This window comes from Meriones unguiculatus, chromosome 10 (genome assembly GCF_030254825.1).
Source record: "Meriones unguiculatus strain TT.TT164.6M chromosome 10, Bangor_MerUng_6.1, whole genome shotgun sequence".
Taxonomy (NCBI): domain Eukaryota; kingdom Metazoa; phylum Chordata; class Mammalia; order Rodentia; family Muridae; genus Meriones; species Meriones unguiculatus.
The window spans coordinates 22,689,952-22,716,865 of NC_083358.1; the positions used below are offsets into that span (position 1 = coordinate 22,689,952).

At 46.0% G+C, this 26,914-nt stretch overlaps 1 protein-coding gene and 1 pseudogene across 2 annotated transcripts; one reads left to right on the forward strand and one right to left on the reverse strand.

Moving 5' to 3' along the window:
- Window positions 1-1,701: 1,701 nt before the first annotated feature.
- On the reverse strand, window positions 1,702-9,561 carry LOC110545478 (acylcarnitine hydrolase-like). Of its 2 annotated transcripts, none has more exons than XM_021631639.2 (13): window positions 9,432-9,561; window positions 9,045-9,163; window positions 8,229-8,439; window positions 7,439-7,577; window positions 6,683-6,816; window positions 6,344-6,602; window positions 5,511-5,609; window positions 5,131-5,271; window positions 4,930-5,010; window positions 4,553-4,697; window positions 4,064-4,201; window positions 3,626-3,698; window positions 1,702-3,254 (listed from the first exon to the last, which is right to left on the reverse strand). In XM_021631639.2, the coding sequence occupies exons 2-13, from the start codon at window positions 9,118-9,120 to the stop codon at window positions 3,068-3,070; spliced, it is 1,683 nt and encodes a 560-aa protein (XP_021487314.1). In that variant the 5' UTR covers window positions 9,121-9,163; window positions 9,432-9,561; the 3' UTR covers window positions 1,702-3,067. The 2 variants fall into 2 exon arrangements, with proteins under 2 accessions (XP_021487314.1, XP_021487307.1); XM_021631632.2 differs by having other exon boundaries at window positions 8,229-8,442.
- An 11,024-nt stretch (window positions 9,562-20,585) lies between these two features.
- Window positions 20,586-26,623, forward strand: LOC110543527 (acylcarnitine hydrolase-like; annotated as a pseudogene).
- The last annotated feature ends 291 nt before the right edge of the window (window positions 26,624-26,914 follow it).

Consider the following 26,914-nt stretch of genomic DNA (forward strand, 5'->3'; position numbering starts at 1 on the left):
CAGGAGAGCCGAACTGACTAGACAGAGCCAGCATTTACCAGGTGGAGGAAGGCATACCTACTGAATTTGATCACTCTTTGGTCCACCAGAAGGTACAACATGACTTCTGAAGCCATTCTAGATACCAGCAACCCTTACCCTCAGTTTAGAGTCACCGTGTTTATGATCCTCATACTCACAGGCCAAATGTTGGGTTTGTGTTAGAAAGCCAGGAGCAGAAGGTTCTAATTGCAGATTTTGGCTTCTCTAAGGAGGTGTGTTGAGGATCCCACAGATAGAGAAGGGGCAGGCATTTGACTTTTGAACTTAGGCGTTAGGGTTTGGGGCTGCCTCAAGTGTGTTCTCTAGGGCTTGCATTATTGTTTTTTTTTTAATTTTCATTTGATTCTACACACTCAAAATTTTTTTTCTTAATTTCTTCATTGGTGCATTCATCATTCAGCAGCATGTTGTCTAATCCCCACAAGATATCATGTGTTCTATAATTTCTCTTACCATGGTGTTAGAGTTTTTACTGTGATAAAATAGATGTAATTACTTCAGTTTTCCTGTATTTCCTAAAACTTGTTTTGGGTCCTAACACACAATTTATTTTATAAAAAATTCTCATGGGCTTCCAAGAAGAATGTGCATTTTGTAACATTTAAGTGGGATGTTCTGTAGGTGTTTATTTACTCCACCCAATCTACGATATCTTTTAATTTGGATGGTACTCTGTTTATTTATGTGTGGCACTTGTTAAGTGCCCATCCCCAATCCATTTCTTCTCTATGCTATGGCTGGTATGGTGGCAAACTCCTCTGAGAGCAAGTTCAGAGTCATTTATCCACCGGACAAGCATTTTTAGGCACTGTTGGTTCCATCACTGGGACTCTACGGACGCTCAGAGCCTATGATAAAGCTGAGATGCTGGGCCGTAAACAGGAGCTTCACAATCCAGGGAACCTTGTCAGGATTCGCCAAAGAGTACAGTCAGGAGCTCCCAAGTGGCTAAGCCAGGCTTCATGGAGGAGACCGTGCATCTCTACTTCAGACATCTATCAGTTCCACCTGAGAACCAGTCTCTTTCTCCCCAGCCCTCAGTAATCGACAGCACCCTCAGCCTGGCACAGTAGGCCTTCCTCCTCAGTGCTCTTCTCAAAGTGTTTCCACTGGCATGGTACAACCATGGCTGTGCCTGACTCTCCGAGTCAGTAAGGCATGATGTCAAATGAGTGTCTCCCCTTCAAAGTCTCTGTGCTCTCAGGCCCGGCCTATGCAGATGCTCACTCTCCTCTCAACTTCCCCACTGAAGGAACATCTAGAATTTGGGAGATGTACTGTCCCAGCTCTTCTATGAACAAGGACATGGAACTAGATTCCTTGTGTTACCTGAGCAGCCCGATGTTTCTTAATCATTGGCAGCAGGAGCCCAATACTGAGCTCAAGCCCCAGTGGGAGAATCCAGCACCAGCCCTCCTACAGATTATCCTTCTCTGCCCATGGTGTCCAGGATGGGCAAGCAGTAATACTCACTGTGATCCCAAAGGTCATGTTGTCCAGGGGTTTCAGTTTTAAAAGGGGGGCTTTGCCAACCTGGGAAAACTTGACTTGTAGGGCAAGCTGATCAGAGGTAAGAGGATATGACATGTCACAGGGTTTCTAATATGAAAGATCAGGACAAAATTAATGACAGGACAAAATTGCTTGGGAGAATTCAGATAGCTTGAGAACAATTTGACAACTTTTAATAATGATATAAAATAAAAGATATGGTATTTATGAGAAAGACCAAAAATGTCTAGTAATAGTAAAGATGTAAAAATGAAAGTCATGTATACGGACAAGCAAGGCAAAGAGGGTTATCACAGGGGCCAGGAGGTTGCAGTGGAACTGTGGAAGTCAGGAGGACAACCATATACATGAACAAGCACACATGCAGCTAGGGAACAACAATCTCTACTGTACGTGTTTGGACCTTCTGACTCCTCACCCTGCTACTAGGACTCACTGTATAGTCAAACATCCACACAGATATGCTGTGCTTGTGCACATATGGGCCTTATCACGCACACAGAACCCTTGGAAGTAGGGACAAACCTCAGCAGATACAAAGTTCCAACCTAGTTCTTCTGGACACACTCAGATACACACATACAGATACACACAGAGATACACACACACACACACACATACACAAACTATCCTAGACTTGGGGGGATCATAGATACTTAAAACTACTTCTCCTATAAAATTGTGGCACTGACTACTTTGGGACAGAAATAAATGAATGGGGATGGATTATGGGAAGAGGGGAAAAAAGAAATCGATAATGGAAAACAGGCAGATTATCTTAAAATAAATTGTTAGTAAAATTTAATTTATAAACATAGTAGACAGAGACACTTTCAGGTGTTTTCAAATCAAGTGACTAACTTGGGAACCTCTATGTGCTATGTTTTGAAAATATCTATGAATCATACTTCTGTATTGAACGTTAAGCTCCAGTGTGATGATACTAAGAAGAGACATATTGGAGGCCTGGGTCATGAGAACTTTTAATTATCCCATGTACTCAGCGAAAGCACAAGGTATCATCTTTGGGTCAGAGAGCAATATCTTAATCTTGGAATTAATGGTCTCCAAAAGTATGAACTTGATGAGAAAGGGCATGTGATTTTTTACACAGTCTACCCATGTCAAATAGGTTCTCTAAAGAACCCATATCAGTGTTCTCCAAAGTTTCTGCTTTAGTTAAAGAGGGTTTTGGTCATAGAGAAGAGGACAGTGAGAATGAGAGATGAGGTGAGGAAAAAAAGGAAAGGTCTTAGTCCCAATTGATTGTGAAATGGGATGGGCCACTTAGGGGCTCACAAATCCACACTGCTATGGGAGCACTTACCGAGTGGTCTAACAAAAGATGATTCAGCAGGAGAGGAGTCACATGCAGAGGATTTGTGATAAATGTACAAGAACAGAAAAGTGCAGAGGGTATGTGAATGTTAGAATCAAGCCAGGCTCCTCAGCATGATTTGGGAACCTTTCCAAGAGCAGACTCTTTCCCACACACCATTCCTCACACAGGGCACTAAAGCTCTTTGTGCATGGTCTGAGATCTCTTTAGCTCCTGGATCTTCTGGGGCAGAGTCTTGGTCCAGAACTTTAGCCTTCCGGTCTTCAGGGCTCGGCCCACAGCAGGTTGGATGTCCAGTTGTAGGTACTGCTCCTCATGGTCAAACACGGGCCAGTAGGGTAGACCCTCGCTGTTGGGGTTCCTGTGGACATGCCACCAAGCAAACAAAAATGAGTTCACTCTGGTTCAAAGCCTGTTCCTCTGATTTTGGTCAAGACATTGAACAATTAGGCTGGTGGTTAAGGGGGCTGGTGGAACAGGTGTCCTGATATGGGGATACAAGTGTCACTTACTAGTTTCTGTATCATATGGGGGAAGACTCCTGACCTGTTTTATGCCTTTCTGTAAGAGGCAGTATCTAAAGAACAGTACCATAAGCACTATAGCCAATTGCTATTAGGTAGAGAAGACTTTCATGCAATGGAAGATCCATGTATGCTAGAAGGTGACCATCCAAAAGGGAGTCCTAGAGAGGGACCCACATGTGTAAGGTTGAGAAAAATGTGTTCTCACCCATGTCTTGCAAAGTTGGCCCAGTACTTCATCATCCTCCTGTTCAGCAGCTCCTCCTCCTTGGTTATGTTAACTGGAGTCATGAGGAAGACAAAGGTCCAAGTATATGCCTCCTCACACAACTGCCAATTCACTCTTCACACTCACCATCCCAACTGTTGTCTGAACCCACTCTATTGGCTTTGTTTCCCCCCTTCTTCACTATATAGAGTAGCCAAGATCAATGCATGCCTCTAATTGAGTTCCTGCCCTAATGTGATGTCAGGTCCTCCATTACAGACTATACTGGAAAGGGTCCATACTCTAAATTGGATACATACACACACACACACACACAGACAGACACACACACACATATACATATAGCTATAGGATTTCTCAAATCCTATATGAGAGCTACGGATCTCATTTAGCTCAAGGAAAATAAGGAAGACTCACGTTTCATGCCCCAGAAGAAGGACCCAAAGACAAAAGGAACCTCATCCCCGTGGTCAGCCTTCACGTGGGGTGGCCTGATATGCTTTAGGAAACTGGATTGATGTTGGAACTCATAGAAGTAGACGGGGGCATGAGAGCCTGGAGGTGGGGACAAATGTTGACTTAGTGGTACCTCACCTGGAGCTTTCTTGACACATATTTGGTGATTATGATACCATGATATAATGTTACCTGTAGCTATAAAAGTCAAATGGGAAAAGGAGTTCCAGGTTGGAGTGCTAGCTTTAGAAAAGCCCTTGGCTAAACAGTGCCTGTGACCTTCCCGGCTGAGTGGTTTTGTTAAGTCAATAGAGTATCAGCAACCCATTTTCTTCTATGTATCTGCATTTCACCCTTTTAAACTAGACATGAGGAAACCTGGATACCACAGTGCTCCCCATGACCCACATCCCCGAGATGCTTCCTGAAGCCTGTGACAGATGTACTCACGCTGAAAATGTGCTACTTGGAGTGAAGGGATCACAAACATGAAGTCTCCCATCATCTCTGTGAACTGTATTTGTAGAGCTTGGGGATCTTCAGTGTCTCCCATGTACTCTTCCATTAGCAGGTCACTGCACTCAGGAGGCAGCATCTACACCAAGGAAACCAGGAAGCATGAGCTTAGGCATGCTATTGGATAAGTAGGTAACAGACTTGGGTGTGGGGAGAATAGGGCCCGGGATGAGATAGGGTATAGGCAAAAAGGTTCATGCTCTGAGGTGACCCCACACAGAATCACACACATGTACTGACCTTCATAAATAGGGTTGTTGTCTGAAAATAATATATGAGGGATCCCTCTGTTTGGACAAGAAGTATCTTACCATTTGTGCTGCTGTATTCTTCAGAACAGCCTGCAGGTTCTCTCTGGTCATTTCCTTTATTGTCTGAACAGAACCTATGACCTGGAAGCAGAAGACGGGATTAAGTGTGGGATCTGATGGACCTGGGTTAAAGATGTATTGAGTTTCCACTGCTTAGCATGTGGCTCTCCAGGTTCCTAGAGGTTTGGAAGTGAGACTCACCTTGGGGATGATCCAACCATACTCATCATTGTTGAAACCAATGATGCTGGGGACAGGGTGAAAATCTACAGAAGCCAACAATTCCTGGGGATGCCTAGGTAGGAACTCCCCATCCACCACAGCAGGGATCATCATCAAGTCCTGAGGAACATTAAACAGCAATTCAGAAGGTTAATGGAATAAACATCCTGATGTCCACTGAGTTATGCCATCATTTTCTCATTTCTTACTAGTCCGGGGTGCTTTGTTCACTCTGGAAGAGAAACTACATTTACATCAGCCTATCTGGAATTCATTTTGCACACAGAACTGAAAGAACACAGAGCCATAAGGATGAGGTATTTGTAGACCAGGTTCTTCCAGACACTCAGTTCTCCCACCTTGTTAATGACCAGAATCTCCGCTTCACTCTTGCCTCTCAGACAGCGCACCAGGCCCTTTGAGTCCATGGCCTCACATCCAGATAGGCTGGCCACCATCTGGAAAGGGAATGAGCACGGAAAAGCGTTGCCAATTTCAACTTGATTCTGTTTGCATCTAATTCCCACACTGTGCTGTGTTCTGTGTGGAATGGAATAAGTATATATTGTTCCCATTACCCTCGTGCTCAGAGGTGACATCCAGCAGGCAGTACCCTTTCTACCTGCATATTTGTTCTTTCTGTTAGGTTAGTTTTGCTTTCTCCACCCATCTTTCTCTGTTTCATATGTGAGGGATGGAGTAAGTGTGCCAAGGTTTGTATATGAAGATTAGAGGACAAAGCCTCAGTCTTCGTTGTCCTCTTTATTTGACAGGGCGTCTTTTGTTTTGTTGCTGCCTACTAATAAGCCTGTCTGCAAACATCGCTTGTCTCTGCCTCCCACCCCACCATAGGAACATTAAAATTACAGATACGTGTTACTATCCCCCGTGTTTTATGGGTTCTGGGGATTTGAGCATAAGTCCTCAGCCTTTTACTCCAAGTACTTTCAAAAACCAGTGAAGGAGCTCCAAGCCCATACATACTCATTTTTGCCAAAATGGAAATTGCTAAGGGTAGCTTTGCTGTCTGCATCACATACTCATCCTGTATTAAAGGAGAGGTGTGGATTCTAATACTCGAGCCCCTGAGGTGTCATTTCCCTAGATCTTTGTTTTCCGCACTGACCACCAGAGTGCCAGAGAATAGTGCTGTGGCAATAGATATGGGATTGAAATACTTGGGGGCACTCACTTGGTAAACGTCCTCAGAGAAGTTGGATACCATACCAGGCAACAAAGCCACCCCACTCTCCATGATGGCACCATGGAAGAGTCCTTGGGACCTGGGTGACACAACATGCGAAGACACACTGACACCACCTGCTGACTCGCCAAAAATGGTGACCCGGTCAGGGTTGCCTCCAAAGTGGGCGATGTTCTGCTGGACCCAGCGAAGGGCAGCCACTTGGTCTAAGAAGCCCCAGTTGCCTCTGGCATGCTGGTCCCCAGTGCTGAGAAGTGGAAGAGACAGGGATCACAGGGTGTCTAGGTTCTTCTCAGGTACCATTGTCCAGCACAGCCCTTAGCTCACCTGAAGAAGCCCGGGACACCCAGACGGTACTGGATAGTGACCACCACCACACCCTCAGTGGCTGCCAGTGTGGATCCATCATACATAGAAGCCATGCCTACAGCCAGGGCACCACCATGGATCCACACCATCACCTGGGGAAGTCAAGAGAGATGCCAGGAAGCTCCGAGCTTGTCCAAGCTCTTCTGGTTTGCTTATTACAATGTCAACTGCTGTTTCCCTGTGCAGCTACAGAAACACATAAAAAATCCCCAGGACTTCGGACCTTGGCCATAGCCGGGACCTCCAGATGCCTCATCAGCATATTTCTTGTCCGTATCCCCACCATGTGCCTCAGTTTAAATTAATGTCATCATTACTCAGTGGAAAAAAGAGGGGTGTCTCCATGGACATCTCTCTGGATTAAAAATAGAAAGGATCATCAAATCTTATTGTCACAATAGTAATCCAAAAGCAGAAATCTGGGTGACCTCAGTGCTGGGGTGTTGAGCACCTAAGCAGTTCAGCAGGGCTCGAGTTCTATAAAGAGCCCAGGTTTTATCAAAGAACTGGAGACTTTTATTGCTCAGTGCTCCAGTGCTCTGTGTCCCATACCCAGGTTTCAGTGGCATAGCGTGGCGGAAAAGGCCTTCTTTGACCCAAATAAGGTAAGACTCATTATCAGAGTTCATCCTGCAGTGGAGCTTAGGTTGCTTTTGTCCCTTCTAATCATACTGAAAAAAAAAAAAAAAGTCCTCTCCCCAAGCTGAGACTCACAGGTAGGTCAGAGCCCTCATGGGCATGAGCTGGTGCATAGATGTTGAGGTACAGGCAGTCCTCAGACATAGAGAGGGGAGGGAGGGTTAGATTCATCTCCTTCAGTCCCTCCACATTCATCATAACATTTTGCAGACAACTGGTGAAAAGAGGAGACAGTTATTCCAAGAGATGTATGGTGATCGAAACCAAATACGAGTATGGATTGTTTTTCTTTTTTCCTTTTTTCTCGTCTGCCTTCAGCTGCTGCCTTCACAATGCCCTAATCACACATATTCCTTCTCTAAATCTCTTTCAACCAAGGTAAAGGCGAGAGGTTCCCTGGAAGCCGGGGTGGAGCCTGATTTCTTGGTGGCACTTGGCCCTGTGGCTTGGCACAGACTGTTAGGGTGGGGCTGGCATGTACTCATCAGTGCTGAACTCCTCAGGGACCTGAAGTTTCTTCTGCTGGATTCAGGAGTGCTTGCTGCTTAAGAGGTTACACTACCTCATGCCTAGAGATGCCTCCTACTTTGGCAGGGAACACTGGGCTTAATGTGAATCTGTGAGCAATTTTATCTTTGTTCTCAATAGTACCTGCATCTAACTCCTTGAGTGCCAAGCTCTGATCCAGGAGCCTGGCACATTTGTTCTACTCAGTTTTAGCATATCATCAGAAAAGTGGATGGGACACTCCCCACAAGGAGAGAAAACTGCTGTGTGGCTGAGATGGAGAAACACTTCAGAGTGGCCCAGAGCTCAGAGGACATTCTCACCCCAGTGACTGAAACCCTCTGGGCCCAGAACTTACATGGCTGAATGTGAGGTCCCATCTCTCACACCACTCCATGGTTCAGGGGCCTCAGGAGGTGCAAAGCGCAGTGGTCCTACAGGAGGCTTGGCAAAGGGAATGCCCAGGAAGGCGTGGACACCAACTTTAGTGTCCTTCACATTAAGGAGGCTTCCTCGAACCTGGCCTGTGTATGTTTTTCTGATAGGGCTGGCCTCTGAGGAGTCCTGACCTGCTGGAGAGAGGCCATCAGGGTTAGTTTTCTGTAATCAGCTTCCAGATGAATGTAAGGTTCCCATTACATTGTTACCAGAGCACTGGAGAAGGGAACCCAGGGCCCCCCAGTTCAGCTGTGGGGTGTGAGTGTGGGAGCTTCCCTACGCCCCAGGGCCAGGAACCTTTCCTATTTTCATGTGAAGGCTGTCAGAGCTTTTCTCTGACAAAGGGATCAGACACTCAGAGCCATTTGGGCTCATGAATTCATGATTATTGTTATTCTTGTCCAAATGTCAGTGGTAGTTACAGTCATAGCCATACACCAAGAAGGGAAAAATGCCTTTTAATTTTCCTTGAATTGTCTACTGATTTTCCCAGAGCTCATTTCACTGAACTGTCTCCTCATAATGGAGTGATCTTAACGATAACTCTCTGTGTGCTAGTGGGTCCACAACATGTGAGGGCTTTGTTAGGGAATTGGTAGGCACAGTTTTTTCACACTTTAATCTATCATTTCCATCCATCCCCCCTTCCCTTCCCTCCCACAAGCCCAGCCTCTGGCATGCAGGATCGGCAGCTCTGTCTCCAGTCAGTCCCCATTGCCTGTTTAGGGAGCCTCACCCTGCACACGGAGGAGGAGAAGCAGGAGCCCAAGGAGCACAGCATTCAGCCAGCTGTGCAGCTGGTTCAGTGGCATGGTCGGCTTGCAGGCCTGAGTCTGTGCTGCCAGGACGACCACGCTTCACAAACAGGAAAAAAGAACCTTTGAGCCTTGCCCAGGCAGGAATTTCAACCAAAAAGATGTAGGTGGAGCAAGTTCTCATTGTAGGACAACCAATTAGTCAGAAGTGACTGGAGCCAATGGGCTGGGGGCAGGGCAAAGCCTCTGTGTTAATCAGGCTTCTCTAGAGTAGCAGGAGTTACAGAATAAATCTCCCTATATAAATACACAGATACAGGATTTACTAGAATAATTTATATGCTAACTAAATGCTGGCTGGCACTGACCGGGGATTCAAGAATCCAGAAGTTGCTCAGTCCATAAGGCTGGATGTCTCATGTAGTGTTCAGTCGACGCTGGAATTCTGAAGTCGTCTCTAATGCCAGTGAGGACTGGACTTGCTAGGAAGGCGGGAACAAGCAGGCATAGAGCCAAATCTTTTGTTTTCCATCTCCTTGTATAGGCTTGCAGCAGGCGTGGCCCAGATTAAAGGTATATCTTCCTGCCTCAAGATCTGGAGCAAAGGCATGAGTCTTTCTACTTCAAATGTCCAGACTAAAAGTAAATTGACCTACTACTAGCCGAGCAAAAAACCCTCACAACTGTGTCCTCCATATCTGGATTCCAGATATAGTCAGGTGGACAGTTAAGAACAATCATCACGGCCATCTCTGCTGTTTCTGCTGCCTCTTTGGCCTCCTGAAAAAGCACAGCATGTATTCTGAAGCTCTTCTGGAATACCAAGAACACTGTCCCCACACATTGGCAGAAAGCTGTAACAGGAGTAGCCAGAGGCCTTCTGTGAGTAGGTCACATGCAAGTGGTCACAGGAGAGACAGACAAATGCAGGAGCTCTGAGAGTGATCTTTATCCTCAAGATTCCCTTGTGCTTTGAAGACTCAGTTTACTGAGCCTGCTTCCAGGGTCCCTGATCCCTACAACTATCTTAGGATCTGCATGGATCGCCTTCCCTTTTGGGTCACATTTGTTTCAACAATGCACACTGCAATTCTGGTGTTTTAAAAGTCCCCAGCTCCTATCCACTCCACTGTCATGATGTGTCTCCTCTAGTGGCCAGCTCCTGTCAAGATCTGCTTCATAGGTGTTTATTCACTTAACAAAATTTTAATTTATTTGCATTTATTCATTTATTTATTTATGGTGCTCATGTACATATTATGAGGGTGATCCCATGCTGTGGCTCACAGATGGAGATGGAAGGACAATTTGTGTAAATTCACATTCTCCTACTGTGTGGATCGAAAGTAGAACTTGAATCATCAGGGTTGGAGGAAAGTTCTCTTACCACACCCTGATCACCCTCACTCTTAACCACATGACAAGTATTTAATGGGGCCTTGCTGGCTCTAATACCAGGGTCAGTCTGGGCTCTCAGAACCTATGATAAAGCTGAGATACAAATCTAGAAATAAGAGTCTCAGAATCAGAAAGAACCTGTCAGTATAAATTAAAGAACACATGAGCAAGATCCTATCCTTAGTCCAGTCTGACTCCTTGGAGGGAGTATTGTGAGGATCAGTGTCAGACAGTCTTTAATGCACCTAAGAATTGGCTTTTGGCACCAAATTATTATTGATAATTATCATTATTATCCAAGTCATAATCTAGAGCTTTACAGCATGGCACTACAGAAATTCTCCCTTGATGTCTTTCTGGCTGTTTCCCTGACATAACCCAGCACAGGTTTTCCTGCCTCTTCTAATAAACAGGGGCTCATTCTACCAAAAGAACTGCTAGATCGGGAGGGCTGCCAATTTCCCATTTCCTTCAATCTTGGTATGAGGGAACCAGACCCTAATGGATGCTGGGTGTCTCTGTGCTTTTTAATCCCAGACATTTTTGTAGCTTACCTAGGGAAATCCCTGTGTGCTCTGCTACTCACTGCAGCATCACTCAGAGGCCCTGTGTTAATGATTCCGATGGCCACAGTGAAAATGTGAAACAAAGAAGACACTCAGGTTGTGTTCTGTGGAGGGAGACAGGGAGTGAGTAGAGAGGGCATGAGACAGAGACAAAGATGAGTGACAGACACACACACACACACACAGAGAGAGAGAGAGAGAGAGAGGGAGAGAGAGAGAGAGAGAGAAAGAAAGAAGAAGGTAGAGTCTCAACTCCATGAAAATAATAAAAAAAGAAAATACCTTCAATGAGATACTACTCCAAGTCCATTCAACATAACCAGGTTTAAGAACCCTACAACCAACCAAACATGCAGTCACTGGCACTATCATACATGAATGGAGGAAATACAAAAGTCTCTGTGTGGGTACCCTAGTAAAGGGAGCAGAGGCTGCCTCTGACATAGACTCTGTTGCCTTTTCTTTGATCAATTCTCCCTGGTTGGGGGCACTGCCAGGCCACAAAGGAAAAGGATGCAAGCAGTCCTAATGAGACTTGATAAGCTGGGGTCAGATGGTAGGGGAGGAGGGCTCCCCTTTTCTCAGAAATAGGGGAAGGGGATAGGGAGGAAGAAGGAGGGAGAGTGAGAAGAAGAGATGAGGAAGGGGTGTACAATTGGATGTAAAGTGAATAAATTATAAAAAGTAAATTTAAATAAAAAACAGAATGATACAGTCTTTACAGATGACAGTTTGACAGTTTCTTTAAAAGCGAAACACATTTAACCTGTGATTGAATAATTCTACTTCCAGTTATTTAGTTCAAGGAATTGAAAACACCAATCACAAAACCTCCTATTTCCAGAAATTTCCTATTCCAGAGCCTGATTAAACACAGTCAAAATCAGGTCACTTAGATGTGCACCAAATGGGGAGTGGGTAAAATGTGTCAGGCAAATGTGTGGAAGGACAGCACCACTTGAATCTCAAAGACATTTAACAAAGTACTAGGCACGTAAAGAAGAGTAGGCCGTGATTTTGAGAAAGGATGCATGAGAGGCATAGGAGGGAGGAGAGAGAGAGGGGAAATGTATAATTATATTAATCATTATTAAATGTGTAATTGCACTGTATTAACTAACTACTTTATTTAATAGGGGAATGAATTAGCAAAAGTGGAGTAATCTCTGAGCATGTAAATAAGTTCTCCTTTGACCTTCAACACTGATGTTGAATGCTTTTCATATTTTCACTATCACCTCTGCTATAGCGGATGAGGATTTTCTACCCATGAACTCCAGGAGCTTTTGGCCTCTGATGGTTTTCACCTCATCTGGAGCATCACTGGTGTCAACATCAGTGAGTAAGCCTGCACTCTTCTGTCTAGAGTCCTGACAAAACAGGTGTGTCATTAGTCCAAGGAAGGTATGTGGGAGGCAGGACCTTTTCTTAGACAGCTACTCTATGACAGAGGGAAGGAGAGCAGTCTAGGTAAGACTGAGCCCAGGAGAGCTTCCATCAGGCTGGAACTAGTAAGGCCAGGATAGGGAAGTAGTAAGTATGGATCCTGGCAGGTGTGGGGTGGACATATGCAAGTCCTAGCATCAGGCTAATTCATGATGGCACGTGTGGAGCATAAGCTGGCAGCTGCCTGCTGTGGTCAGGATCCGAACCCTGTCCTCCTCCTGTCTGCATTGACCTCAGTGAGGAGGAGCATCTGGATAGGAGGAGAGTATTCTGGACCATGTTTACATGACATGACATGTATGAGTGGCTAGTCCTCAACCACCCTAGGGGATTCCCACCCAGGGCTTCCTTATCTGTGGTGACCTCATCAACATGCATGGGCTCTTCCCCAACGGGAGCCTTTTTTACAATGTCAGGACACACTCAGACGAAAGTCTCTTCTGGGTATCAGTCACTGATTATGTCCCTGTGACCTGGCAGGTAGGTATCAGGTTGTTATTTTGTCTATATAAGCATACCTTTAAAAGGGAGGACAAACACTCCAGATGGCTCTGCTGCACACAGAGCAGACACTGATGGGAGCTCCTTGCGTCAGGACATCTGCACCTCTAGGCCTCTATATCCCCCACTCCCAGCATGCTCTATACGCTCTCCTGCCCTAAATCAGGAATGAGTCAGCTCAGTAGAATTCAAAATGCCCAGTTCCCAACTCTACTTGGAGTCTACAGCTACAGGAATTTCCAAAGAAAAGGATGGCAAGTTGGTCCCTGTTTGGCACAATGCACAATGCCTTAGTTGGACATCCAAGCAGTGTGGCTCATGCTCTGAAAGCCTGCTGGATGGAGGTCTGGGCTCAGACCCTGCCCTAGAACATCCTGGAGGTGGGAGGCTAAGGTCAGTTGCTTGTAGCTGCAGCATGCTGTGTCAGATTTTGTTCTGAGCACAAAGCAGGTCAGCCTGCGGTCCCAACAGTCTGAGGAGACAGAGGCCCAAGGATTCCAGAGTCTCTCTACACCCCAATGGATTCTGTCCCCTCCTCCCTTCTTCATCTCATTTTCTTCTTCTCTTTTCCTCTTCTTCTCCAAGGCCCAGATCTTCTCAAATAAGGCAGCTCTTCTGGGGACTAGTGCCCACACCGTGGAGGATGTCAAATTTCCATGTCAACCTCCCAATGAGTCCCATGTTTCCTCACATCTATACTGACCAATGAAGTTGTACTACTCTCATCTCTTAGTCCCTGTGAGCTGTTGTGATGGTAAATCTTGGTTGTCAACTTGGTACGATCTACTATCAACTAAGAGACTTGTTTCTGGTGGACTTGGGGAGGTTGAATTTCCAGGAATGCTTGAGGGGAGGAGAGCCTCCTCAGTAGTACGTTGCAACTTTTGACTGTGTCCTACATACAAGAAGATAGAAAAGGCAATGCTTCAAGTTACCTAGCTGTTTCAGTGTGTCCATCTCTGTTGTTGCTGCTGCCTTCTGCCTTCAATGAAGGATGAAGCCCAGGCACCCTTTAGGAATCTTCCAGGCCTTCTGGCACCAGATTAGAACTGCTAAAGCATTGAGATTTGGGGAACTCTACAGAGTGGGGTTCTTAAGGTCTCTGGGCTACATGTAGTCATTGTTAAGCGTGCCCAGCTCCTATGATACAAGGACATTCCAGTGAATCCTCTTTTATACCATGTGCACACACTATCACTGCTAACCTGGGAATCCCTGTCTAACCCAGAGCTCATAATGAAATGATCCTAAGCTGCAAGCTGTGGCAAGGGTCTGTGGCCTGGCCACATGGAAGGCAGAAGCAGGCTGGCACTGAGTGTGTGACTTCTCTGGCCAGAGAAACGCTCTGGCTTCCTTCAAAAGGGAAACAGGAAAGGTTCCTGGGCCTGAGGGATAGGGAAGCTTCCACTCTAAGCCCCACAGCTGAACTGGGAGGCTGTGGCTTCTCTTCCTGTGTGCCCTGGTAAAATGGCGTGGGAACTCCCTCAACCTTGTGGGAGCTGGTGACACTGCTGCCACCGCTCCACCCACAGTAAGGACGCAGCCAGCCCCATCTTACAGGCCAGGTCCAAGGCAGCCTCACCCATGTGAAAAACACCAAAGCTAATGTCCACACCTTCCTGGGCACCTGTAGGACCACTGCGCTTTGCACCTCCTGAGGTCCCCGAACCATGGAGTGGTGGGAGGGATGGGACCTCAAATCCAGCCAGGCAAGTTCTGGACCCAGATGGGTTCAGGCACTGGGGTGAGAATGTGCTCTGAGCTCTGGGCCATGCTGAAGTGTTTCCTCCATCTCAGCTACACAGCAGTTCTTTGCCTGTGGTGAGTGAAGTCTCCCATGCATTTTTCTGCAGCTAAGGATCAGAATAAAATGCCTGTGTCAGACTCCTGGGCTAGAGCGTGGCACCTATAGTGAGAAGCTCATCCAAACTGATCCCAGAATCAGATTGTGCTGAGTGAACTCTCTGACAGAGGAGAGGTCTGTGGACAAAGTTCAGTGTGTGTATAGTAAGCAAGAGGCCAGAGTCCGGTGTCATGCACTGTAAGTCCCTCAGGAGGGCAGCAGTGATGAGCATCCTGCACAGTCACTGTGACAACCCATAGGTTAAGGGCCAGCACCCGGAACAGGTATGAAAGCTTCCCCTGGAGAATCTGTAGGACAGAGAGGTTCCCTGAGAGTCTGGACATGGGATGAAGGATTTCCTACTCCCCGTGGGAGTAGAAAAGCACTGCTCTGTATACTATAGAGTAAATGGGTCAGGCCAGAGCACAGCTTGTTCCCAGCAATGGATGTCTGAGGGATGTTTCTTTTTCTTTCTTTAATATATATATATATATATATATATATATATATATATATATTACTTTTAAATAATTGTATACATTCACTTTTATCCCTGTTGTAGCCCTCTCCCTCTTTCCCTCCCAATCCTCCCCTCCCTCCCTCATCTCCTCCCTGCCCCCTTCCGAGTCCACTGAGAGGGGTGTCCTCCTCTCCTTCCATCTGGCCCTAGCTTATCAGGTATCTTCAGGATGGTTGCAATGTTCTTATCTGTAGCCTAGCAAGGCTCCTCCTCCCTCGCGGGGGAGTGGGGTGGGGTGGGGGAAGAAGCTCAATGAGCCTGACATTGAGTTCATGTCAGAAACAATTCCTGTCTCCTTTACTAGGGAACCCACTTGGATACTGAGCTACCATGAACTATGTCTGAGCAGGGGTTGTAGGTTATATCCATGTATGGTCCTTGGTTGGATAAACAGTCTCAGAGAAGACCCCTGTGCCCAGATGTATTTGGACCTTGTAGGGCTCCCTGTTCCCTCTAGGTTATACTAATTCTTCCTTCCTTCATATGATCCCCTACACTCTGCCGAAGGCTTGGTTATGGGTCTCAGCATCTGCTTTGACACACTGCTAGGTAGAGTCTTTCAGGTGCCTTCTGTGGTAGGCCCCTGTCCTGTTACTTGTTTTCTCCTACTTCCAATGTCCATCCCCTTTGTCTTTCTAGATGAGGATTGATCAACTTACCCCTGGTCCTCTTGTTTATCTTCTTTAGGTGTACATATTTACGTATGTTTATACCATTTTATAGGTCTACTACCCACTTATAAGTGAGTATATACCATGTGTCTCTTTCTGCTCCTGGGATATCACTCAGGATGATTTTTTTCTAGATCCCACCATTTGCCTGCAAAATTCATGATTTCCTTGTTTTTAATTGCGGAGTAGTATTCCATTGGGTAAAAGTACCACAATTTCTGTATCCATTCCTCTGTTGAGGGACATCTGGGTTGTTTCCAGGTTCTGGCTATTACGAATAAAGCTGCTACAAACATGGTTGAGCAAATGTCCTTGTTGCGTACCCGAACATCTTTTGGATATATGCCTAGGAGTGGTATAGCTGGATCTTGAGGTAGCACTATTCCTAATTGTCTGAGAAAGCACCAGATTGATTTCCATAGTGGTTACCAGTTTACATTCCCACCAGCAATGCAGGAGGGTTTCCCTTTCTCCACAGCCTCTCCAGCATGGGTTGTCTCTTGAGTTTTTGATCTTAGCCATTTTGACTAAGGTGAAATCTCAGGTTCATTTTGATTTGCATCTCTCTGATGGCTAGGGATGCTGAACGTCTCCTGATGTGTTTCTCTGCCATTCTATACTCTTCTACAGAGAAGTCTCTGTTTAGCTCCATACCCCATTTTTTAATTGGGTCGCTTGAATTATTGGCTTTTAATGTCTTTAGTTCTTTATATATTCCAGATATGAGCCCTCTGTCAGATGTTGGGTTAGTGAAGATCCTTTCCCAATTTGTAGGCTGTCGTTTTGTTCTGACGACAGTGTCCTTTGCTTTACAGAAGCTTTTTAGTTTCATGAGGTCCCATTTATTGATTGTTGCTCTCAGGGCCTGTGCTGATAGTGTTCTGTTCAGGAAGTTGTCTCGTGTGCCAATGAGTTCTAGGGTCTTCCGCACTTTTTCTTCTAACCGATTTAGAGTATCTGATTTTATATTGAGGTCTTTGATCCACTTAGACTTTAATTTTGTGCAGGATGATAGATATTTGTCTATTTGCATTTTTTCTACATGTGAACGTCCAGTTTGACCAGCACCATTTGTTGAAGATGTTGTCCTTTTTCCATTGCATACTTTTGGCTTCTTTGTCGAAAATCAGATGTTCATAGTTGTGTGGGCTTTTTTTTTGGGGGGGGGAGGTGGTCTTTGTTATGATTCCATTGATCCACCAGTCTATTTCTCCGCCAGTGCCATGTGGTTATCATTACTGTTGCTTTACTTGAAATTAGGGATGGAGATACCTCCAGAAGATCTTTCATTGTACAGTATTGTTTTAGCTATTCTGGGGTTTCTGTTTTTCCATATAAAGCTGAGAATTTTTCTTTCAAGGTCTGTAAAGAATTGTTTTGGCATTTTGATAGGAATTGCATTGAAGCTGTAGGTTGCTTTTGGAGGGATGGCCACTTTTACCATGTTAACCCAGCTGATCCATGAGCATGGGAGTTCTTTCCATCTTCTAATATCTTCTTCTATTTCTTTCTCCAGAGACTTGAAGTTTTTTTTTTTTTTTTTTTTTTTTTTTCATACAAGTCTTTCACTTACTTGGTTAGAGTTTCACCAAGATACTTTATGGTTTTTGTGGCTATTGTGAAGGATGTTGTTTCCCTAATTTCTTTCTTCTTTTTTAATAATTTTATTTTTTTCTTATCAGTTAAAAACTCTGTATCCCAGCTGTATACCGCTCCCTCATTCTCTCCCACTCCCACCCTCCCTCCCTTATCTCCACCCTGCCCCTTTCCAAGTCCACTGATGGGGGGGGGACCTCCTCCCCATTCATCTGATCCTGTTTTATCAGGTATCTTCAGGACTGGCTGCAAAGTCCTCCTCTGTGGCCTAACAGGACTGCTCCTCCCTTGGGGGTGGGGAGGTCAAAGAGCCAGCCATTGAGTTCCTGTTAGAAATAGTGTTTCTCAGGAATTACCACTGCTCACCTCAGGTGTTTAGCCCTGAGTAGTAGCTGTGGTCTTTGTTAGGCAGGGGGGGCTCTCCTCTTACCCATAGAAGGTCTCAAGACAGCTGCCCCACTGCTGGGTTTCTTGTTATAAATTTAGTGAGCTGCTGCTGTTGTTACAATTTTCCAGGTACAGTCCTCTTGAAGAACCTGCTGATTCCCTAGCTGTGGGGTTTTCTCCCAACAGGGAAACTCAGTCTGTTATCTTGGGGCACACAGTTCTGTCAGGGAAAGTGAGAGGAGCACCCAGCAAGTCTCTGGGCCAGAGGCTGAGTGCTCCGCTCTGGGCCTAGAGAATGTGCACCTAGGTTGAGTTGGCACCTGGGGGTGATGCTGTGGTCTGGAGGCTGGGTGCCTCAGTCTGGACCGGAAGCTGTGTGTCCCTGTCTGGGATGTCGGCTGCAGGCACTGCTCTGGTCCGGACGCTGTGGGTGCAGCCCTCTTGAAGGACCAGGGGTTCCCACAGTTTTGTCAATCTAGCTAGGGGTAACTGGTTTATCCTTGGCACAGTATCTGAGGGCTGCTGTAATGGCTCTCTGGCTTTTGTAGGTGTGAGGATGCAGCTGTGTGCCCCAGTGCCCTAGGGGTACTCAATAATGGCGGCTGAGCACAGCGCTCCTGCCTGCAGTAGAAGGCTAGAGCCTAGAGTCTTCGTGAATCCAGAGAGTCTTTTGGTGCTGGGTGTCCTGAGAGTTAGACCTGATGATCCCCCCTGCTGGGGGTTTCCTCCTGCCAGGGACACCCAGTCTTTGCTTTGGGGACCACCGTTCTGTCTGGGGTGGCGGCGAGTAGAACCCACAGGCACAGACACTCGCTCGTGGCTCCGCCTTTCTGGCCATTGGGAGCCTGGACGTCTGCCTAAACTGGGTAATTTTCCCAAGACCTTTTTGGGGTGGTGGTATCAGCTGAGTGCTCTGAGATCAGACCAGCCGTTTCCCTCCCTGTGGGTTTGCACCCAACGGTGAAACTGAGTCTCTGGTGCCCTGGGGCCCACAGTTCTGAGGCGGCGAATCAGGCACACAGGCAGGCCTTTGTGCAGGTACCTGAGTCCCCGACTCTGGCTCCCCGACTCCTGGGGCGCCCTGGGAACCAGTCTTTTCCAGGGAATGTCTGGGTGACCTAAGGTCGGTCCCAATCGTTTCCTGCTCCATGGGGTTATTGCTCGACTAAAAAAATCCAGTCTGGGATGTTGTGGGCCCACAGTTCAGTCTGGGACAGTGACCAGATCACGCTGGCGTGTAGCTCTGGGCTGGCGGCCAAGCGCCTGGCAGAACCAGGGTCTCTTCTGAGGTTTAGCTGGGTGAGTTAAAGCTGATTGAATCCCCCACTGTGGGGTATCCTCTCACCTGAGAAACACAATCACTTGTGTTTTATGGCCTCGAGTTCTGCTTGCTGGTCACTGTGCCAATCCTGCTGTGCTGCTGCTCAGAATGAGAGTCCTCCCAGTGCTGCCATCTTGCTCTGCTCCCCAACATTGTCTTTTTATCTCCATATGTGAGCCATGACCTGGGAGCACTCTCACACACATATGGACATGATCTCAATTGTGGATGTTTTGGATTATGATATGTAAATGTGTTTTTGTTATAATTCCAAGTTGGGGGTTTTAGTTTGTCCATACCTTTTCAGTGTCTTATGAGGAGTGTGTTCTTTGCCAGATGGAATTAGTTGAATTCTGAGGACTTTGAGGTGCATAAATATGATATCCCAGAGGAAGAGGGCAGATGCTTGGAGAACTGCTTGCTGCTGGTTGGTCCTGCTGCTGTGTTTGCTGTTTGCTGATTTGCTGGTTACCTGGATATCTGGATTTCTTGACGACTGACATTGGTATTTCCCTAAAATATTCCTATGACCCTACCCAGGGGAAAGTAGCAAAGAAAACTCCATGCCAAGTCCCCACTAACCTTCTTTCCTTCCTAGCTGGTGTTGGAGATTGGAAGGGAGGTAGAAGCATGTAAGACCCTAAATAAAGTAGGTTTGTTAAGAATATGCATATAGCTCAACACAAAATAAATGCAAACAATTAAGAGTATGTGTCACATGAACAAGTCACCGTGAAGGTGACCTTGGCAAGAGCCAGCACAGGAGACTCATCATGCTGGTGGAGTGGATACGGGGTGTGGACTTTAAGCACCGGGATTTCAGTGTGCTCCGTTGGGACACATGTGACCTAACAGGGCGAGGAGTCCATGCAGACCCTAAGATAACTGTAGGGACCAGGGACTCTGGAAGTCGGCTCAGTAAACCGAGTCTTCAAAGCACAGCGGAGCCTTGAGAATGAAGGTCACACTCAGAGCTCCTGCATGAGCCTGTCTCTCCTGAGTGAGCTTGAGTGTGACCTAGAAGGCCTCTGGTTTCTTCTGTTAGAGCTTTCTGCCCTGGTGTGGGGCGGTGTTCCTGGTATCACAGAAGAGCTTCAGAATCCATGCTGTGCCTTTCCAGGAGGCCAAAGGGGCAGAAGAAACAGCAGAGGTGATTTTTCTCTGCCTCCTGGCCACTGGCTCTGGTCACTTCTGGCTAATAAGTTCTTCTAAAATGAGAACTTTGACCCATCACACCATGTTGCTCTCCTACATCTCTTTGGTTTAAATTCTTGCCTGGGGAAGGCTCACAGGCTCTTCCTGTTTGTGAACCGTGGTCGTCCTAGCAGCACAGACTCAGGCCTGGCAGCTGATCATGCCCCTGAACCAACTGCTCAGGTGGCTGAAAGATGTGCTGCTTCTCCTCCTCCAGGTGCAGGGTAAGGCTCCCTAAACAGGCAATGGGGACTGACTGGAGCCAGAGCTGCTGAAATCCTGAATGTCCTCAGAGGCTGGGCCTTTGGGATGGAAGGCATGGGTGAATAGGTGAAGGAAATAATATACCAGCAGTTCTCCACCTGCAGGTCATGATCATTAAAACCGATATATCCAATGGCCTTAGAAACCTCCAACCAATCACTTTCTTTTAGTTGCTACTTACTAACTGTAAATTTCCTATTCTGTGGTGTCTCAATTCCTAAGATCGGCAGAAATATGTGGTTCCCAATGGTCCATGACCCATATGTTGAGGACTGGTGCAGTAAATAAAAATATGAGGAACATGGGCCAACCAATTCCATTTGACCAAGGGACAAGCATATGCAATTAATTTCCTCTGGAGACACTATAGCCAAAAGAAGGTCCCTGAGTGTCTGTACTTGGGATGAAGGACTGCTCACCACCCTTTAGGGCAGTGTCGTCCATTGATTCCTCTGTTATCTGTGAGAGTACAATACTCCCATATTGTAAACTTAGTGTTTTCTTTTATGTTGCCATAAAAAGTACTAATAAAAGCTATTTAGAAGTGAAAACTGCTATTACTTGCTCCGGATTACAATCTGTTACTTGGGGGAAACGCAGTGAAACAAAACTACAGTTGATCACATGACATTCATAACCAGTAACAGAGACTAGAAAATGCTTGCATGCCTGCTAATGCTTAGCTCACTTTTCTATACTTATATAGTTTAGTGAATGCCATTATAGACAGCCAATCATTTCCACAGAGACATCTAGCAGTGTCTCTCTCCCAGACTCAGAAAGATTAACATCCAGGCCACACCCAACTGGAAGCCTCCCTAGAAGTTGGGCTTCATCCCAGCTTTCATGGAGTCTCTGGCTTTTACCTTGGTTTGAAGTGACTTAGGGAGGGAGTATGTGTTAAAAGGGCAGTGTGAGGAGCAGCAGCTGAAGGTGGGTGAGAGAAAAATCCAGACTCACATTTGGTTTTGATCACCATATATCTCTCGGAATAACTGACTGCTATTTCCATCAGATATCTACAAAATAATATGATGACTGTGGAGTTCCAGAAGAAAATGAATAGGACCCTGCTTCCCATCTCTGTATCTGAGGACTGCCTGTATCTCAACATCTATGTACCAGCTCATGCCCATGAGGGCACAAACCTGCCTGTGAGTGCCAGAGCACAGTCAGCTTGGCCAAGATGATTAGAAGGGACAAAACCAACCTGAGCCCCACTGCAGGGTGAACTCTGATGACATGTCTTGCCTCACTTAGGACACAGAAAGCCTTCTCAGCCACACTATGCAGCTGAAATCTGGGTGTGGGGTACAGCACTGGAGCCCTGACTAATCAAGGTCTCCAGCTCTTTGATTAAAGCAGGACTCATGCTACAACTTGGGCCCTGCTGAACTGCTTAGGTGCTCAAGGTCCCAACAATTTGGTCACCCAAATTTCTACTTTTGGATCATCTGTTTTGATGATGAGAGTTGATGATCCTTTCCATTTTTAATCCAGAGAGATATCTATGGAGACACCCCTCTTTGTTCCACTATGAAGGGTCTGAGTAATGGTGACATTACTCGATACAGAGAGCCATTAATTCAAATGGAGAACATGGTGGGGATGGGGACTAGAGATATACTGATGGGGCATCTAGAAATCCCTGCTGTGGCCAAGCCCCTGAAGCCCTGAGGATTTTTGTATTTCTGGAGCTGCACAGAGGCACAGCAGTTGATATATAATAAGCAGATCTGCAGAGCTTGGACGGACTAGGAGCTTCCTGGCCTGTCTCTTGACTTCTCCAGGTGATGGTATGGATCCACGGTGGTGCACTGGTTACAGGAGGGGCTTCCATGTTTGATGGATCCCTATTGACAGCTACTCAGGATGTGGTGGTGGTCATTATCCAGTACCGTCTGGGTGTCCCGGGCTTCTTCAGGTGAGCCTGGGGCTGGTCTGGACAATGGTAGCTGAGAAGATCCTAGACAGCACTTTGATCCCTGTCTCTTCCACTTCTCAGCACTGGAGACCAGCATGCCAGAGGCAACTGGGGATACCTGGACCAAGTGGCCGCCCTTCGCTGGGTCCAGCAGAACATCGCCCACTTTGGAGGCAACCCTGATCAGGTCACAATTTTTGGCGGGTCAGCAGGTGGCACAAGTGTGTCTTCACATGTTGTGTCCCCCATGTCCCAAGGACTCTTCCACAGAGCCATCATGGAGAGTGGGGTTGCCGTGCTACCTGACCTTATCTCTGACAGCTCTGAGATGGTCTCCACTGTAAGTGCCCTCAACCATCACTAATCAAGTTTCCTTCCTCTGCCTTCATATGCTGGTACTCTGGGGTTCTGTTGTGTGGGAAAAGAAGGACCATTGGAAATAACTTGTTTTCAATAATTTCTGAGACACTCAGGGATTAGCATCTACTCACATCTACTTCATACTGAGTGAGTGAGTTATCTGACCAGCAAACTGCTCTTGTAGTTTCTATCCTTGATAGAATAAGTATGCATGGGCTTGGGAGAGGCTTCATCTGTTTTGTTTTTTAAAGCTTGGAATGCATGCCTAAGGACATAAGTTCAAATCCCCAGTACTCACAAAAGGCTGGAGGTAGTAACATGTATCTGTAATTCTGATGTTCCTGTGCTCAGGTGGAGGCAGAGTTAGAGAATTCCTGGATGTAGACAGACAAGCTCAGCTAGTGTAGGCAGCAACAAAACAGAAGACACTGTCAATTACGGGAGGCATTGAAGACTGAGACTTTGTCCTCAAACCTTCATGTACAAACCTTGGCACCCTTATTCCATCCCTCATACATGACACAGAGAAAGATGGGTGGAGAAATCAAAACTACTCTAACAGAAAGAAGTCTGTAGGTAGAAAGCTTACTGCCTGCTGGCTGTCACCTTTGACCACTAGGGGAATGGGAACAATTCATACTTATTCCATTTCCCACAACACACATGACAGAATGGAAATTGGAGGAGAGAGGATCAACTTGGAACTGAGAAACCTTCTTCCTGCTCATTCTCTTTACAGACAGTGGCCAAACTATCTGGATGTGAGGCCATGGACTCAGAGGCCCTGGTGCGCTGCCTGAGAGGCAAGAGTGAAGCAGAGATTCTGGACATTAACAAGGTGGGAGAATTTTGTGTGTCTGAGAACCTGGTCTACATGATGAGGAATTCTGAACTACATACCTCATCTTTATGAGTTTGTGTTCTTTCAGTTTGTATATACAATGAACATGAGCTTAGGCTAATCTAAGGGTGGATTATCCTTAGGGTGAGCAGTGCACGCTGATAGTGTGAAATAAAAAAAAAATGGTGAAGGTAACTCGATGGATATCAGCTATTTCAGCAATTTCTGCACTGATGTTTAATGTTCTTCAGGACTTCAAGCTAATTCCTGCTGTGGTGGATGGAGTGTTCCTACCCAGGCATCCCCAAGGGTTGTTGGCTTCCGTGGATTTTCACCCTGTCCCCAGTATCATTGGTGTCAACAATGATGAGTATGGTTGGAACCTTCCCATGGTGAGGCACAGTTCCAATCCTCTCGGAGCCTTGAGACCCATATGCTAAGCGGTGGGAACTCAATCCATCTTTAATCTAAGTCCCCTGATCTAACACTTAACACCTTTATGTGCCTCCCAGGGCCTGGGCTCTGCTCAGAAAATATTGGAAATAAACAGAGAGAACCTGAATGCTGTTCTGAAGAATACAGCAGCACAAATGGTGAGAAACCTCTGATCCTGTCCAAGTAGAGGGGTCCTTCATATCTCCTTTCAGACAGATTCCCTAGTAATAAAGCTCAGTATATATGTATGATTCTCGGTGGGGGTCCTCAGAGATGAAGCTTTTAACCTATTCCCATTGTTATCCCAGGTGTCATTCTCCCAATACCAAAGGCTGCTGCTTACCTAATGTAGAATATACCTAAGCTCATTCTTGCTAGTTTCCTTGGTGTAGATGCTGCCTCCTGAATGCAGTGACTTGCTAATGGATGAGTACATGGGAGACACTGAGGACCCACAGATCCTCCAAATGCAGTTCAGAGAGATGATGGGGGACTTCTTGTTTGTGATCCCTGCACTCCAAGTAGCACATTTTCAGCGTGAGTACATCTGTCATGAGGCTTAGGGGAGCATCTCAGAGATGTGGGTCACAGTGAGCACTGTGGTATCCAGGTCTCCGTGTGTCTAATTCAACAGAGTACCTCTAGGTACAGAGAAGAAAATGGGTTTCTGACATTCTATTGAATTAGCAAAATCACTTTTTAGATTGCCTTGGGCACTGTTTACCCAAGGGCTTTTCCATAGCTGTGTTCCAACCTGGAGCTCCATCTCCTGTTTAACTTCTGTAATTCCAGGTAAACAAATATGCAACAGAAAACCTTCAGGTGGGGTTCAGCTACATCACTCTCTGTCTCCACCTGCAGGTCCCCATGCCCCTGTCTATTTCTATGAGTTCCAACATCCACCCAGCTTTTTCAAGGATACCAGGCCACACTATGTGAAGGCTGACCATGGGGATGAAGTTCCTTTTGTCTTTGGGTCCTTGCACTTTGGCAGGAAACATGAGTCTTTCTTACTTTTCTTAAACTGACAGAGGCCCCAAATGACTCCCTGGTGACTTCTGACCTCTCAGTCTTTTTGAGAAAATTTATGTTGTAAGAGAGGACAAATCAAATGGATAACATATTGCATCCCCAAAGTTATAGCTGGTTTAGAATCTTCAACCCTTCCAATCTAGCTAGTGATGAAGGACCTGACAGCACATTGGGGCAGAAATTCAGTTAGAGGCTTGCATGGATCTTGGATACTGTATATAGTGAAAAAAGGATACAACAAAGCCAATAGTGTGGGGTCAGACATCACCTGAGGTGGTGAGTGTGAAGAGTGAGTTGGCACTTGCTTGAAGTGGCATGTAATTTGGACCATTGATTTCCTCATAATTACAGTTAACCTCGCTGAGGAGGAGGAGCTGCTGAACAGGAGGATGATGAAGTATTGGGCCAACTTTGCATGATATGGGTGAGAAAGCACATTTCTCTCAACCTAACTCATGTGTGTCACTATTAGGGCTCTCTTTTGGGTGGTCACCTTCTAGCATTCATGGATCTTCCACTGCATGAATGTTTTGTCTACACAATAGCACATTTATGTAGGTACCTTACAGTTAGCAGATCTTTGTCATCTCACAGTGACCTACCTGATGAGCTATGGTGCTGTGGCACTGTTGTTGAGATCTTTCCTCTTAGAGGCAGATATAGAACTTGTCAGGTAGTTTTTTCCCCACAAGGAGCAGAAACTATTGAGTGACACTTGTATGCACATATCAAGATACCTGTACCATCAGACCCCTTAAACAATGGTTAACTTTTTCCACTGCCATAACCCAAATCAGGGGATCAGGCTTTGTAAAAGAGTGACCTCGTTCTTCTTTCCTTTGTTTTATATCCACAGGAACCCCAACAGCGAGGGTCTACCTTACTGGCCTATGTTGGACTATGAGGAACAGTACCTACAGCTGGACATCCAGCCTGCTGTGGGCCGTGCCCTGAAGGCCAGAAGACTGCAGTTCTGGACCAAGACTCTACTCCAGAAAATCTAGGAGCTAAAGGGGATTCAGAACAAACATGCATAATTGTAGTGTTCTGCGTTAGGAAAGGTATTTGGGGTTCAGAGTAGATGGGGGCCATTCTAAAATTACAAAGTCCATATATTCATTTTTATTTGTTCCATCACTCACATAAGCATTCTAATCTCACCATTTGTCCTTTCATATATGTATGTCAAACCCTCTGTGAATTACTCCTTATTCTCCTGGGCATACTTTCATTAGAGTCAATAAATGCTGTCAGAACAGTGGGTGTGTGTCTCCTAAAGTAACCCATCTTCTTTAAGTCTTTCCTGTGTTTAGACTCCTGTTCTTCCTTCTTTTCTTCTTTCCTGCCCTCCATTATCTTCTCCCCATCATCACTCTCCTCTTCTCCTAGTCCAAGACCCTATTCAAATGAAGCACAAGCTTCAGAGACTGTTGACTACAGGGATTGGCTGCATCAAAATCCTGTATAATCTCTTGGCAAGTTCATGTTTTATCATGTTTATATTTGCCATCAGAAAACCTTCTTTCTTATTGCGTTCATCAGTTCAGAATGC